The sequence below is a fragment of the Dicentrarchus labrax genome, unplaced genomic scaffold (genome assembly GCF_905237075.1).
Source record: "Dicentrarchus labrax unplaced genomic scaffold, dlabrax2021, whole genome shotgun sequence".
Taxonomy (NCBI): domain Eukaryota; kingdom Metazoa; phylum Chordata; class Actinopteri; family Moronidae; genus Dicentrarchus; species Dicentrarchus labrax.
In genome coordinates this window covers 19,032,172-19,049,635 of record NW_026136719.1, presented here as the reverse complement: position 1 = coordinate 19,049,635, position 17,464 = coordinate 19,032,172, and the positions used below count along the sequence as shown (strand labels likewise).

The following is a 17,464-nucleotide window of genomic DNA, read 5'->3' as shown; positions in this document are numbered from 1 at the left end:
GAGGACAAAAAAAGAAGGAGGAGCAGAGTCTTCGGAGAGCTGAGGTCTCTCTGTGTCTGCCCATCCCGCCCTACTCTCTCATGTGCACACACACAGACACACACACACAGACACACTCTCCCGTTGCCTCTCCCTTCTTCCCTCCGTTTGTCTGCGATGCTGGTGTGGTGAACAGCAGGACACTCTCGGCTGAGCTGCATGGAGGCACAGGGAGGGGCAGGGAGCCCAGGTAAGAGCCATTTTCTATTCTTTCTTTTCTCTTTGCCTTTTGTCACATTACACAAGCATGGTTGTTGCAGAGTGTCTATGTCTTTTGAATGACTTGTGCTTTGAATAGCAAGTGTCTTTGTTAAAACAGCATGTTCAATGGGTTTATAATTGTATGGACACCTTCTAAATGGTAGGAATGATTCATATTTCTGAACATTTTTCTGATTGTCTAGTAAAGAGTTAGTCTCTGATTGGTTTAAATATAGCACTGCACTGGTACCTCCTATCATTTATCATTTTCCTTACCTAGGATCCAGTTGTGGTGGGTTCAATTCCACATTCAAGCTGTTTAATGTTTAATGTATTGCCGAGCAGTTCAGGTCTTTTTATATCCACACAAAGTCAACCACACAAAAGCTGGACTAATGAAATACAGTACAATAGTGGACGCATATGGCCTTTGTTTAAAGGCCACCCAGATAAGCCTGCACTGTGTGGTAGCATTGTACAGTGCCACTATTGCACTGTAGTATCTAAACATTCAAAGGGCTGATAATATAACTGTGTTTATATACAGTTGAGGTAAAGTATTTTAGGAGATCCAAGTCTTAATTGAATACACATGTAGGTGCGCTTATAACATTAGCTTTGATTTTAAAAATATTTTAAAATATATGCATCTCAAGTGAAGCAAAACAGCAGAAAAGTAGTTTATTTGTCAGTATATTACATCAGCTGCCTCTGAACTACAGTGTGCATTCAAGCAGTGTGCTTTATTACTCTATTGTACCTTGGGCTAAAACAATATCTCTGCAGCCATTTTCAGTTGCCATTTCAGCAGGTACTCAGAGTAATAGTATTTTCTTGACAAGAGATGTTTGTTTTTTTTACATACAGTATCTACTGCATGTTCATGCTGACGGCAGGAATTAAATGCCCATGACAAATTATGGTATTATTTGTTCATTATGATGAGACTGAATTAGAGGGAACATCATTATTATGATGTTTCACAGGGCAGGACCAATAGCCTCTCTGAATTAAGAAATTAGCAGGTGATTATACATTACCAGCCCTGCTTGTGAGGATTAGAATTAATATTGGTAGAGAGTGCACTAAAACACTATAAAGTAATTGCTCATTGCAGAGTGTATTGTAAAATCAAAAAGCATTACTATGAAGTTCAGAAGATATAGAGTCTCAGCAAGCAAAATGACCTGGCGAAAAAGGTGTTTGGGTGTTAACTCCTCCTGCCTGTGTTACAAACAACAATTGATTTATTGAACCAAGACACTGGGTTTGATTCAACTTTTGGCAAACGTACAGTATATCATTCTCCTCCTCCCTCTCTCGTTCTCTCTCCATCTGTCTGCCTGTCTGCCTCGGGTTAGCTGATTCACAGACAGTCACGGTTGGCAGCTCGAGATAGGGTCAGCCACAGCCTGAAAAGACCATATTTCTGATGGCTGACTGCCTTTTACCAGCAGTAACTTATATTCTTGTTATTTACTCTGGTTTCTTCACAGCCGGTCTGGCAGGTGGTGGCTAGATCAGGCCATCTGTGTAAACATGTCCTCTTTTACACACGGATAAAACTGTGACTTTCTTGAGAGCTCCTGTTTTTCTGTCACCGATTAACATCCTGACTGAGAGCCGGATCATCTTCTACCAAAATCCACAACATTGGGGCACAAAACATGAGAATACCGTATAGTTAGGACAGCAAGTGTAGCTACACAGGTGGTCCTGAGATATTAATCCTGGATTTCTGTCTTGGACAGAACGTGTATCTCTGGTCTAAAACAACAGTGACAGAAGATGGTTTTAGGGTTTTGGATAAGATTGGAACTTGAATAAACTGGCTCAAAGCAAAGGTCAGTAGTGTTTGCTGAAGAAGGTGATGGTAAAGGAAACCAAAGCTGCTGGTAGTTACTCTAAACATTGAACAAACATTTCATTATAACAGCAGAGGTAAGACTATAGTCTTCTACAGTTTGTGTGGCTCCTCGCTGGGGAAAACAATCAATAGCAGAGCAGTGGGCACTTGGCTTCTCGGGGTGAAAACAGAATCCGTCATTTTCTGTCTTAACTCCAACACACTTTTCGATCTGAAATTCAACTGTCTAGGAACATACTGCATCAGCCATCTGGGCAGGCCCATCAGGAAGCTGCTGTACTCCCACAGACTTTCCATCCATTCTGCACGTTATCATATAAAAAGCCATACTGCTGTCATTTTTGCTAAATGTTGCTCCATATACGCAGATGAGTCTTTCTTCTGTTTAATTTCCCTTTAAATGTCAATTGTTTTGATATAGTAAAATGTACTTTGTTGATAAATCTGCTATATGATTTTTTCCAGCATGCTTGATTTGTAGTGAGAGGTTAACTTTCAACCTCCTGCAGTTCGGAAATTGAAGTTACAATTATGGTTTTCTGTATTCTTTCAGTTAGTTAAGTGCATAGCACTTCTGTAGTCGTGTCCTCACCTCACTCAGCCTCATCACACGCTCCACTGTGTTTTCAGCTGTGTTGAACAGGTGAACAGAGTTTGTGCATGCTCTTGCATTTGAAGGTATGCTATTTTAAGTACCCTCTATTTTCAGACTTTGTTAATAGCCCGTATGAACTTGTTTTTCTATTTTGAATGGATGTCTGAGAGGCTAACAATGATGTGACTGTTGAATTTAGATGTCTGCCCACAGCCAAGTTAACCATTCTCCTTTCAAAGAATCGCATGTTTACTAAACTTTAACACTGTCTACACATATGCACACATAGATGTAAAGAGAAATTGATACAGGATTGATAAAAGGCACTTTCAGATCTTTAAATTAAGATATTTGATAATTGAGTTGGAAAAAACAATGGAGCGAACATTGACTTCTTTAAGTACTTGGGATCTCTTAAGTGATCTCTTCCCCTCTACAACTCCAAGATGTGTCTTTGACAGCAAATTTTTGATGCAGTGGGTGCAATCTGAGATCTCCAGTAAGTAAAGTATAAAAAATCTAAAAATCCCCCTTATTTTTTATTTTTTTTCTTTGCTCCCTCTCCCTCTCTGTTTCTATGTCTGTGTGTGCCAATAGAGCCCAATAAAGACATCCAGAAGCTGCTGAAGCCCTCCAGCTCATGTGACCTCTCCAAGGAGTTGTTCCAGCACCCAGCAGGGGGGGAGGAGGAGGAGGGTGGCCTGTCTGGGCACACTGCTAGCCTGCTGCACATCACTGAGAAGAGACGTGAGTACCTGCGGAAAGGGGTGAAGAGAGGGTGATATTAAGAATATAAAACAGTGATGAATATTTATTGCTGGTTAAGAGGTCTTACGGGGTAATTATGGGTGGAAAATGCCTCAAGTGAGATACCTGATCAATGGCAAGTGTCTCCAACAGAGATGGAGATTAGGAATGTTAAATGAGTAAGAGAGAGGATATCCTGCTTCTGTTAAAGAGTGTCTTATCATTGACAGTCACCGCTAGATCCATCTAAAGTAAAATATAGTAACACATAATGAATCTCAAAGGCCTGTGGAGCACTAATGCATTAGTTACACACACAACATTTCTCACATCAACAATTCTGGACTATCTACATCCTTATCCAGGAGAGTCTAGGTTGATCCCCTCTGATCTTGAATGATCACTGCCTATTTTAGGTATTCTGGTCCCACATTCTCAAAGACCACTGCAGCTTAGCCTTGGTTGAAAGGATTCATTGTGCATCAGTCCCATACAGAGGCTTCCCCTGTATGTGCCTCATTCAGAGCCCAGGGCACAGAACCACAAAGGGCTACTGGGGCTACATGAGTGACAAGGCAACCTTTATCTGCTTCACTAAGTCAACACTTTTTCAGAGAGACCGCTCATCCAGAGGCTAATGTTTATGTCTCTGTGATTTACTGTGACTCACCAGCTAGCCGTGTCACCTGGCAGGTCAGCTAAAAGTATCTGGCTATACTGTAAAGGAAAGGGAAAGAAAGGAAAGATCGCTGCTGCTTCAAATATTCACACAAAATGCTCTTCAGATCACAGAAAACATCTCATTACGGTACATTCATTCTGCCAGTTCCACCTACTGGGTACTGCCAATGTGCCCTTGAGCAAGGCACCTAACCCTTAACTGCTCCTGGTCGTCGCTATGTGGCAGCCCATCACTCCCATCTTCTTGTTCATGTTCTTCTTCTTCTTCTTCTTCTTCTTCTTCTTTTTCCCAGAAAAAAGCAAGTTGTTTTGTGGCAACTAAATGTAAAACAAAAACATGTAGTGCAGGTAGATCCACAATTACATACAAACCCATATAAAACTGCAATGCGGATATTAAGTTCCCTGCTGTTATTGTTGGGTGGTGTGCATTAATTAAAAATTTACGGTGACTGCTGTTCAGTAGTCTGAGAGCAAAAAAAAAGTGTTTATCTGTTATTGTTGATCTCTAATAGTAGAGACCAGGAGTCAAAGGGAAGAACAGATGAATGTAGGATTCAAAACATTGAGCACAGCCTAAGTTAAATAATGTCACACAGCTCTTTTCCAGTCAATTATGCCTTTTTCATCAAAGATTATAATTTGGCAAAGCTAATTTGGCTTCATCAGGGTGGTAAATAAAGCATGATGTACCAGAGAAGAGCTGTGTGACATGTTTTAATTTTGATGGACTTGCATTGAAGCACACGCTGGTCTTCTCTTCGCTGTGTGTGCAGTCTCAAAGTTAGAAATGACAGCTCATTTACCTGTCAGCTGTTGATTATCAAACATTGCAACACAAAATAACTGGACCCTGTAACTGTCAAATGGACGAGTGCTTGTATGCTCAGTCACTGTAAGGAAAAAAAAACAGAATATATTGTTAGGAGAAAATACTTTTTCAATTACTATTCAGTACTATTTCAATACCGTAGCCTTTTCTCAATAGTCCTCACTCCATCAGAGCCCAGACATCATTACAAGCTACTCAGGCTGGACTGATGACTGTAGAGCCCCGATGAGCCAATAGAGAGAGAAGGGGATTACACAGATCCAGCATGCAGGCGCATCCCCTCGGCTCCCTCTTCCCTTCTCCCAAATATGAACTCCTCCCTCTCACCCATCCTCCCTATTCTTTGTTCCTTCAGTTCAAGCTTATCTTTACCTTTCTACGTGCAGAGAGAAGAAAGGGGAAAATAACATTTATACGGAACCTCAAATTGAAAGCATGCAAACAATAATTTTTCTTAGTGTGATATTTTGGTTTTTAAAAAATCATATTACTTTTCAGTGAATTGAGGGAACCTTTATTTTACACACATTAGCTACAGAGTCATGAAAATAAAGTGTGAGATTAAGGGGTTGCTGGAAAAATAAAAAATACATCAAAAAGAAGTAGAAATGGATCTGAACGCACACATTTGACTTTTTATGGGCCATCAGGCTGTATGCTTGCTGTAAGAAGTGTTTTTTTTTTACATCATCCATTTGCGTAAGACAGAGTCCTCAGTGTTGGCGTTTTTTTTGTCTCAGCGTGAATTCTCTATTGTCAGTCCTCCCCACTGCCGCCTCAGAGCTCCCCTGATTGGCTTTTGAGATGGAGGCAGTTGTGTCAGTGTGTCTGCCTCGGAGAGAAAACGTACTGATCAATTATTCAAAGAGAAAGGGTGTGGGAGAGGGAAAAAGAGATGGGGGAGAGGTGGTTTAAAAAAACAAGCACAGCAGAATGGGAATAACCTTGTAACCAATTGAAAGTAATGGCAAATAATGCAGGGAGTGTTTTGTTTTACATAATGCCTTCATTCCTCTTTATCTACTTCCTCTCTCTTACCATCTCCTTTTCCTGTTTTACGTCTAGCTTTTTACCTTCATCTCTCTCTCTTCTCCCATCATCCTGACTCTCCCTCTGTTCTCCTCATTTCCTCCTCCGCAATTTCAAACCTCGCTGTTTCACTGCCTCCAGTTTCTTCGCTCTTCCTGAAAAGGGGGACAAAAAGACGGATAGCTCTAAGCAGGCATCTTCCAGCCTGAGGGAAAAGTTAAATCTATTCACAAACACAGTCAAGAAGCAACCTGAAGTGTTGAGGAATATTAAATTAAAAAGAAAGAGTAGTTCCGTATGGTTCTTCTCAGCCAATTATTGCATATTATGGTGTTTCTCCACTGAATATAACCAACCACTATCAGACCGCAGACAAAGAAAAAATGCTTGGTTGTGAAATCGTCTGACTGTTGACTGCTGACTGCTTCCATTGCTGCTGCTTTAATTATTTGCGGTGCAGTGGTTAATGGTGTGATAATTGAAACTGCTCAGCATAACCCTTTAATAAAGTGACATGTAGCTCTAGAGCGTTCAAATGGATAAAATATTCTTTTACATTACATCATTATTGATTTGCTTTTAATATGTCCTCAGATGTCAAACATCAAAGTGTGATGTTTAATGTGAGATTCAATGATGTAATGGTATTTTCAATTCAAATTCATTCCTCTTTTTCTTGCATCTTTCTCTTCTCTTAGTCTTCCCTTATCTTTATTGTCATTCTCTGTCTCCGTTGCTCTCTTTTTGTAGACATTAAAATTGCTAATATTGTTTCCTGTGGAGCATTTTTATGCTGGCCACATGGTCACGGGCTTTGTTAATATTCATGCATGTCATATCAACCTGGGCCATGTCAGCATGTGACCCAGTCCTGGTTATGAACGCGACAGTAAAACTGGACCGAATTTGAGGAGAGCAGAAGGTTTGGGGTGAAATAGATGACAAGTGATGCAGGTCTTTGATTGTCTTTAATTAAAGATGTCTCAGTTGTCTTATTTCTATTCTCCCATAGTCACTGCTTTTTTATTCCACGTGTCTCCTGGCATTTCTGGTGTTGAGCGTCTTTAATGTATTTGAAAGATTGCACAAGGACCAGCCACTGTTTTAGCATGATGATCAGTCTTCTTTAAATCAATATGTGTTCTATCAGGAGGACGATGCAGGGAATTAAATGTAGCAGCAGACAAAGAGCAGCAGGAGAGTGGGTTCTGCTTCTTAAGCCTGAAGCATTGTTTTCAACAGCCTGTAAAACAGCAGGAAAACACTATGGGTTAATAACAGCGTTCAACCTGTCACGTAACCCATCGTTTTCTCCACAAAGTCCCAGCCACATACAACCAGTGAAGTGTTTCATTCAGACGTTGCATGGCAGACAGGCATCCACTGATTCATAAGGCAATACAAACACACCTCCATCTGCCTGAGTGCAGTCCCCAAACATCTTTCTCACTATAATGGTAGATTAGTTCAGCTTTGTTACACAGAACTGGGTCATAGCTCTGGGTGATGCTGACAACAAGCTGATGACAAGCAGATGTTCTTGGACCTTTGGTCAACGTTATGTATGTATTACAGAGTCTTTGAATAAATTTTACTTTATCTATATTCAAAATTCAAAAGGGCAGCCTGATTGGAATGCTGAGCCTGGCACATCGTTGCACACCACATGTGAATGTGACCCTGTCGTGTGCAGCAGTAGTGACTCCTGCCTGCCGAGGAATCAGAGGCTCATGCAGAAATTAACAGGTGCAACACACCCAGGAGAAAGATGGAGAATGTGTTAAAGAAGTGGCTATTTTCATATCCGCTGACCTTATCTCTTGTTTCAATTCTTCAGTCACTCTTTGTGTTAACACACAGCTGTCACGCTGACACAGAGACAGTCACTGACTACAGTGGCGAGCACAGAAGCAGATTAAAGAAAACTACTGTGTCTGAAATATTTCTGAAGTAGAGAGCCTTTAACTTTACAAGAGATATACAGATATATATCAAAAGTGGATTAAATAGTAAAAATGTTCTTTGTTGAAATCGATTTTACAATAGTACTGCAAGAGCCAGCTATTGATCTGATTATGAGAACAATAGAGATTCAAGAGGGGCATTACTGTACATGATGGGCTGTGGAGTTCTGTGTTACGAATATTTGCAGGTCCATTTCCCCAACTTCTCTTTAAAGAACCACTTTTCTTCTGCACTGTCAGCAAAAATGAGTGTATCACTTTAATCTCCCTGTTCTTTCTCTGCCTTGTAGAACCCCTGAGTAGTGTGTCTTCCTTGGAGGTGCACTTTGACCTCCTGGATCTGACTGAGCTGACTGATATGTCTGACCAGGAACTGGCTGAGGTTTTTGCTGACTCTGATGAGGAGAACCACAACGAGTCCCCAGCAGGTAATGTCACTTGAAATTTAAATGCATATGTTTTTACATTAAAATAAAGGGAAGGGGAACATCTTTCATTGTAAAAACAATACATAGATTAACTCAAGGTTTGTGCAGAAAATAGATTATCCTCACAGCACATCCTCACTGAATTTGGACCAAGACTGCAAGTTCAAGCTATAAGTCACAAAGATGTAAACAATGTGTATACTGGTACGCGTAGACCACATGCACTAAACATTTTAAGTGTGTTGTTGAGGTGTGCAGACAGAGCTGCTGACCTATGCCCTATGTACAGATGTTAATTGCAAGTGTTAACACAAATTATTAGAAAGAACTTTCTGTACTTGCAAGATATTTTCTTTGCACCCTTTGCTCTGTAGCTTCATTAAAGCTTAGTTGGGTCACTGTGTTAGACATACAGTACAGTTTGATTGTTGAGGGAAGCATTTCCCAAATGAATTTTCCTCCCTGCAGTCCTTTACCTCAGAAAATTCATATCTTGTAGAGTTGAGAGTTTTGTATCATTACGGCCCAGCAGGGTCCTAAAAAGGCCTGCTGAGCCATAATGATTTGAAATGTCATGTGACTCCTTCAGGGACTCATCAAAAACATATTTCACAGTGTCATGGATAAACTGCCCTTACGCTAAGCTTTTCATATAGTTTCGCACTGTTTGATTCTTACGAGAAACAATATAAATCAGATTCTATGAAGTAATAACACTAAGAATCACAATTAGATTCTGTACTTCTAGAAAGCAGGAATGGAAACAATGTTGTTTTGAGCTGGGACTACATCACACCTGTCATATATGAGCCATATTAATCAAATTCAGTAGATGGGCCTCATGCACATATGCATATTAAAGAGGAGAGAGAGTTCACCCTGCACGTGTGTCACAGCAGCAGGTACAGGATAAAGACTAGCACATCTTTCTCCCGCTTTGCAAAAGGAAGCACAAAATCTTTCCCATGTTTTATTTATGACCCGTGAGCCTCAGCCTGCATGCGGACAGTGAACTCTCTCTTCCTCCGACACGCCTGCCTCTCAGCATGCACACAAGATTTCATGCCAGCTCAAGATTCAAAGGGCCACTGACACAGTTTAGACAATGTCTTACTTCTTAAGTATTGTATATTCTGTACATGTATTGTGCTAGTCAAGAAGTTCAATACATCACATTTGATGTGTGTAAAAATGTCAGACTTTCAATTGTGATACTGTCCTCAAGTATGGGTGTAGCCAGTTCGTTTGGATCAAAACAGATATTCATCATTCTGGTGACATGGTCTTGATGGTCACATGGAGAGAACCAAATGGTGGAGGTGGAGCACATGTGCCTGCAGAGATCTTAACTCTGGATTGTTTGATTCCGCTGTTTGAATCCACTGGAACACAAAACAGATGGACAACATAGATTCAGACATACTTCTCACTCTAGTTGAGTCATCTTACAACTTTATAAATCAGGGTTTCCCTCATATTTTCTCTGAATGTTGCTATCACTCTTAGTTTCTCATAGATTTCTTGTTATAGCATCTCCTCCCTCTTTAACAACATTGTTCTCTCGCTTCCTTCTCTTTGCTGTTTATAACTAATCTTCCATATCATGGCACAGCTTGTTAAGTTTGAGTTATGGTCCCCAGTGGGCCATCTGTGCTATATGCTGCTGTATGCAGCGCCACAGTCAATTATTTAAATTAAGGATGTTATATAGCGCTTAGTGCAGAGGCGCATCTTATGTGCTAGAAAGAGCAATTTTATTTGTTTCTTAGTAAAACCTTGTGCATCATTGAGTGTAGAGTCCTCTGTGCTCAAGTAAAATGTTTTACTAAAACTGTATTCCAGTTTATTATATATATATATTGTGATTTAATTACAGCTCAACCATTTTATTCCTTGTTGCTGTTAGTGTTACAACAACTGTAGTGTAAGATGAGGGGTGTTTTCCAAGATTATGGAGTTAATATACTCAACTACAAAAGATCAAAGCAACAGATTTTCTTAAACCTGCAATAAACAAACAACCCCTTTCACATTGTTTTCACATTGACATTTGATACATTGCTATTAAAATATAGATTCTAAATTATTTTAAATGCATGTAAAACAAAATAAAGTGTGACTCTGCAGCACTGAAGTTTGTTAACTTGAGATTTTAATGTCTTAAATGAAACCCTTGCAGGTGGTTGTCTAGGGTACACAGTGTCTTAAAGGAACATAGCCATTTTTATGTGTCTTAAAAAGTAACATCCAGGGTTTCATAACATAATTTCATTTATGAATTGATGACTTTATAAACAATGGGATGACACAATTAATCCAACAGTAATTTAAATTTGATGCATGATTAAATATCACTAGTATTTGATTGACTTCAGTTTAGTTTGATTAATGAGAATATTTCACAGCTTCACAAATGCAAATTTGTAACTAATTGAATGCACTTATCTCATCTTTGGAGCCAAACTTAAGCCTCGAACAACAAGAAGTCTGTTCTTTATACTAATGTATGACATATATATGAACCTCCCTTTAACACATGTTCCCACAGCCAAGTAGACTAAACAGTTTTAGCTTGTCCACCCTTTTCAGCTTTCCTCTCCAAACACCACCATACCAAGCTTCTTCAGCCTCTTGTTAGCCACAGGCCACAGCTGCTTGTCAGTAGCCAGGTGCAGGAGATGCAACAGCCAAGAGGCCTCTAGTCCAAGACATCACATCCGCTGCTCTGCTTTCAGCTATACAAGATGAAGTCCTGCTGTCAGGAGATGTACAGCTGTATACCTGTTATGATGTAAAATGTTTTGATTTACACAGCCTCAGATTTGTGAGGAAAAACAAAATCCCAACTGTAATTCAATATTTGCATACTCAGATGATTGTTCTGTTTTCACTGTTAATTAATGCAGGCGACAACCTCACAATTAGCACTGTGTGTCATTCACCCTTGTATTTTTATCTGCATCAGTCATGAATAAAAATAAATCGGCCATCTGAAAATGCAGAAAACATCTCTCCCTTGTTGAAAGTCTTTAAGCTTTCAACACAAGATGTATCATTTTGTGCAGTGCTTTTCTTTAACTTGCTTCCAAAAATGTCTTGCTTCCTCTACCTGTGAGCTGTTTTTGTCTCAGACACAGTCCTACTTTCCTTAACCTCCCGTCTCTTACCTTGTCTTCATCCTTCATTCCCAATCTCTCTCACATGTCTGCCACAGATTTGGCTTGTACAGAGGAGGGATCACCATCCCTGATAGATGCAGCTACTAAGACTGCTCTAGATTATTTTGAGAGTCTGCAGGCAAATGATCATGACATAATCATTTGTAAATATATATATATATATTTACAATTTAATCGTTTTATATATATATATATATATAAAACAAAAAATCTGATATATCGTGCAGGATTTACAAGAGGATGCTAATGCCTGATTTGCTCATTTGTTTTCCACCATACAGAGTAGTTGCCCTGCCACATCTGACCATTTTGTCGCTTGAAAAATCACTCAATCACTGTCATTTTTATTCATTATGCAACAGTATATTAAATAATATAAGAGAGCAATTCTGTATTTGACACATGAACAAAGATATTCTATTGTCGCATACATATGTTGTGCTGCAGACAATGGTGAAGGTTTTGTGTGTGTGGGAAAGGATTAATCCAAACAGTGACTTACTGCACGAATCTGCAGCTGGACCAGCTGTCCTGTTTCGTCTGGATTCCCTAAAACCTCCCTCATTACTCAGCCATGTAATTTCATGCAAGACAGTTTTTGATAAGTCTTGAACAACCCTGCTAAAACTGTAATAGTAAGATATGGCAAACAGAATTGTGACAAAGGCAGTATAATGGAATGCAATTAGGTTTATTCCATACTACCAATGGTAGTATTCATCCATAAAGTCATCAGTGAGAACAGGGTGGGGGAGAAACAAAGAAGGATTGTAATTGGATTAGTTTGTGTCAAAGTTTGCATTGCAAATCTGGTGGTATTGAGCTGTGCTGTGTGGGCATTAGACTCTATGGGAATCTGCTGAGTGTGTGGTGGGCATGTAGGAGTTGAGGGAGAGGTTAAAGGAGAGGAGAAGAGATGAGAGGAGAGGGTGAAGATGGGTGAGTGGGTTCATGCTAAATGTAGGCTCCTGAATAATTCACTGTTTTCTGCTGGAAACAAGCAGACCTTGAAAGCCATTTAAACAGTTATCATAATCTGAGTAACTACACTAGCGCATTATTTATAGATGCTCATGTGTTGTTTGTTTTGTTTACACTGCTGTCTTTCTTTTTCCAATTTTCCAATTATCCATTCCCATGTTCCTCTCTTTCACTTTGAGCTACATGGAAGTTCATTCAAAACTAGTGATCAGTTGTACTTCATAGCTAGAATCCAGAGAGCCAGGAACATGCAGTAATTACTGTTTCATCTAACGTCTCTTTCTAGGGCAGCCCCAGAGGCACAGAAACAGAAAAGGTTGACTTTGTCCAGTAGGTTTACTTTTTGTTTTTCTCTCAAATGAGCTTGATGAACCATAAAGTTTACCTACATCTATGGAAAACTACCACAGGCATAGCTTTGGCCTCCTGTTCTTTGTCATTTGCAGACTATAACCTATTGTGTTTCTGTCTGGTTGATTTTTATTTATTTTTTTACAGTCATGTCATATGAGTTGTGTTTTAGAGCTGGTATTTGATTTAAGGATTTGGCCGGGTACTTCTTCGGTAGACTTGTAAAGGGGTGAAGTGATGCAGAAAATAGGGAACAGAAACAGAAATTCCTCGATCAATCATAGTTTGTTTACTACACAGCACATCGTGTATCATTCTCAAATACATCTCTGACAGTCTATGAAGGGTGCAGTAGAGGACAAAAAGATCTCACTGGAAACACAACTCTATAATGGACACAAGCAAAAATATATCAGTAATTAAGATGCAGCCTGTTGAATTGTTTTTTCCAAAAGTTAGTATTTTTCTTTACAATCTGCAATCAGATATAAAACACCTGCAGTGATGTCACTGCTTGCAGAAGTGAAGCATGTTGTAAAGTTTCAGCCCATAGAGAAGCAGTGCAGCAGCAGCTTTTTGTCTTGTGTCATTCAGTGGCGATTTATCCTTTAGAAGCATGAGAGCACATTTTATAGACCCTCTGTAGAAGCTCCTTTGAATGTAAAAGGTCAGACTCCAGTTCAACTCACTGCCTTTGGGGTCACTCCTGGCTTTTAAAGGCAATAAAGATTATTATCTTTTTATCAGCAAAATACTTTCCCAGGTCACACACACTGATTGGGCAGTGCAGGGATTAGTTGTTGGGTGTCATGGGATGGGCATTGTCACAAGTTGTGCACATGTGTTCATGTACAAACACATACATACACAAATTTGGTGAGCTGCAGAAGTTGTTTTCCCTGTGCGTTCACAGGTTTTCCGTTGGAGAGAGAAAGTGCAGCAACATGCTGACTGAAGAATGGCTGCAAGCCAGCAGCACAGAAGGAATACAGTACATTGTCCCATAGCTCAGGCTGCTCTATGAGTGTGACATTAAGAGAGCAAGAGTGAGAAAAAGTGGAACAGCTATGTATGTTGTAGGGAGGTATGTGATCATTTTACCTCTCAGCTGTCCAAACATTCCTCTCTGTGTGTTCTTCAGTTGTTTTCCTTTCTGTCTTTTAATTAGAGAGGACAAAAACAGGAACAACAACAACAGAAATCTGAATAATACACACAAGGACTGGGAAAATGACACGCCTCACACACCCTCACACATTAAACAGTGTGTGCACATGGCAGACACATACTTATATAACTGCCTAAACACAACAGGCAGTCATCAGCAGGTGTTCATGAGGCTTCCTGCAGCACACTCCTTCATCCTGCTGAGGAGGTTGTTGTCCTTCTCATTAAAATCCAGTGGAGACGCCATCAATCTTCTGAGATCAATATGTCTTTTCCGCCTCCCCCTGTTTCTCTCTCTCTGTCTCTCAGTCTCTAATGTGTGTGAGGGTATGGATGTGGCTTTAGGGAGATATATAAACCAGGTTCTGAGTATGACCTTCACTTAAGGGACCTAACATTAGACTGATATGGGCAGTGTGAGTGTCATTTACTGTGCTGCTTTTGTTGTCCTTATGGTAGGCTGGATATCTCCACCAAGTGGTGTAAAGTGGAATTGGAAAACAATCTTTGCATGCCTAATATAAAAATATTTAAAAAGTTGGTATAAAATGGCCAGGCTATTGTGAGTTGCAGATTATTTATGGTATTTATATATTTACTAGTTTATACAAAAAGAAAGCAGCTAAAAATGGCAGATAACAGTCTCTTACCCTATCTTGTCTATTTTTTACATTCTATAAGAATACCTAAAAATGTAATCTGTGTGCTTCCAGTAATCTTGAATGACCAACAATCTGTGACCTGTCTAGAAATGGCTGGTATGTATCTGAGTGTGCAGCCATACCAAAGTATTTTAATGGCTGTAACTGTATCTTGTAAGGCCTCTGTTGCATTTCAACAGAACAGCTCAAGAAAAATGCTTAAAGCAGGTGTAGAAGTATGTATAGATGTCAGTAAACAATAAGACAATTGTATTTTCAAGCTTAAGTTGGGCAAAACATGACAGGTGTGTAGAGCGATTTCCTTGTGTCATGTTTCCCATATACATCTGTATTTATTAATAATAATGATAATAATGATAATAATGATAATAATAATAATAATAATACATTTTATTTGTAAAGCACTTTTCTAGATACTCAAAGACACTTTACATAAAAACATAAAAACAGCAAAACAACATCAAATAGTAAAACACTAAAAACACATCAGTCTGAGCTAAACATTAAATGTGTTGTTTCAAGTTACGTCTGAAACTTTTCCCACATGTTTTACATGAATATGGCTTCTCACCTGTGTGGGTTCTCTGGTGTAAAATCAATTCTGACTTGTACTTAAAATATTTCCCACAGGTGTCACATTGTATAAGCCTTTTACCTGTGCTAGTATTACGTTGAAAGTTACGGTTGGATACTTTGTTATTGTGACTTTTGCTTTTCTGATGTATTTTCTGTTTTTTTCTCTACATTTCCAGTTGATCCTGAGTCCTCATGCATGCCCTCTTTCTGATCTCGGCTCTCAGCTACATGAGGGTTGTTATAGAGGAGCTGGTGGTCACTCTCTGGTTCTGGTTCTGGTTCAATGTGGTCACTTCCCTCATTAGGAGGAATCAACATAAAGGTTTAAGTCTCCAGCTACAGTTCAAGCTGCTCTTCCTCCTGACTGCTGCAGAGTTCCTCTTGTTCCTCTTTAATCTGTGGAGGATCTGGGTCCTCTTGGTCCCCTTTAATCTGTGGACGATCTGGGTCCTCTTGATCCACACTGGAGTTCTTCCTGCCAACTGGATTCCTGTTGGTAACAAGTCATTTTGTGTTTGATTCTCAGGTTCCCACCAGCCTGTGCTGCCCAGAGGTGGGTACATGCGCTCTCCCTCGTGGACACGCTGCAGCAAAGTTGAGCCCCCACGAGAGAGAAAGCACCACAGTGACTCGGACACCCCGGAGCCTTTAATGAAGCTGGAGAGACCGAAGTAGCCATGATGTCTGATGTGAAACAGCCAGACCGCAGAGAGAGAGAAAACCCAGAGGCAGACAGACAGAGCCAGAGCGGGAACACAACGAGGACCAAGAGGCCCCCCCATCTGCCACTGTGCACTCACATACGGTTTCATGGTGCTGAACAGACGAGTTCAGGTTGAACTCTGGACAACATGCTCTGTGCTCTAACTAAAGATTTGGAGATGTGCAATACACACACTCTCCTTCTCTTTCCCTCTCCTCTCTCTCTCTCTCTCTCTCTCTCTCTCTCTCTCACACACACACACAAACGCACACAATCATTGTGTTTTTCCTGCAAGAGGTTCTTTTATGCACTCTGGACTGCCAGATGATTTTAGGCTTTGTTTTTGAATGACAGACAGGGTATGAGGTCATCAGAATAATAACAGCACCTCCATCCTTACAGCCTCTCAGGGCGGGGAACATCCTGGACAGCGAGATTCGTTCCTAAATTGTGTCCACAGCGTGTGGCCAGACCTTCCGTGTGAAGTCCAGACACTGGGATTCACATTGAATTACAAGGATGTTATTTGAAACATAATTCTGTTCATAGAGCTGTTCAAAATAAAATATATTACGCTGAGGCTTAATGTGTTGGCTTGAAAATGTGACAGGGTTTTTTTTTTCTGTTGCCTGCAATTAAGGCAACTTAATCAGTGAAAGTGGACGAAAGTAAGGCCACACTCTTTATATCCATCACACCTTCTCCATCTTAATGAAGAATGTGTGTTGTTATTATAATTGCCTGAAAATGAAAATTTTTGCACTTCTCTCACTGAACTGTATTTACCCCCCTCCCCCCGAATTATTGGCATTTGGTGCAGATGACATGAAAGATAAACAAACCAAGTAGCGAGCTACATGCGAAAAACTTTTCCTTAAGTTAATACTTTTGTTAAAGATTTGTTTCAATAAATGTTTTACAATTATCTTTTTTTTTTAATGATGGCTGCCAGAATCGCTGCTGCTAAGGTAATTCGAGTTGGTTCTTTAAAATTGGTTGTCAGATTCCATTAACAGAGATGCATTAGCCTACTTGATGGGGAATACTTGAAGCAGTTAGCAATGAACGGAGAATTGCACCACAGTCAGGTGGACTTCAATAAGCTTTGCATGAATGCCAAAAATACAACAAAGTGCCAACAATTTTATAATCATCTTTTAAAAGATGAATTTAACTGAAGATGCAATATTTCACATCTTTCTACACAAAGGTTATGGCAGATTACTTGATTTATTTATCTCATGTTTGGCTTGTCTGTACCAGGAGTGCCAATAATTCTGAGTGCTGTGACATCATGGATCAAAAGTGACACTGGGATAATAGAAGAATAAATAAAAGTCTTGAAAAAAGCAGTGTGTTTGTGTCATTTATTAACTCCACTTCAGAAAAACAGCCTAAATCTGTTCGATGTGGCGAGCGAGCAAACGTTTTAAGTGTGATGCTATATATTTACACCATTGTA

The 17,464-nt window shown here is 39.8% G+C and overlaps 1 protein-coding gene across 2 annotated transcripts; it reads left to right on the top strand.

Annotated features, from left to right (window-relative positions):
- The first annotated feature begins 24 nt into the window (after positions 1–24).
- On the top strand, positions 25–17,351 carry dbndd1 (dysbindin domain containing 1). 2 transcript variants are annotated; one of them, XM_051380549.1, is made up of 4 exons: positions 25–229; positions 3,300–3,449; positions 8,246–8,383; positions 15,826–17,351. In XM_051380549.1, the coding sequence occupies exons 1-4, from the start codon at positions 199–201 to the stop codon at positions 15,972–15,974; spliced, it is 468 nt and encodes a 155-aa protein (XP_051236509.1). In that variant the 5' UTR covers positions 25–198; the 3' UTR covers positions 15,975–17,351. The 2 variants fall into 2 exon arrangements, with proteins under 2 accessions (XP_051236509.1, XP_051236510.1); XM_051380550.1 differs by lacking the exon at positions 15,826–17,351 and adding an exon at positions 10,973–11,380.
- Positions 17,352–17,464: the final 113 nt, after the last annotated feature.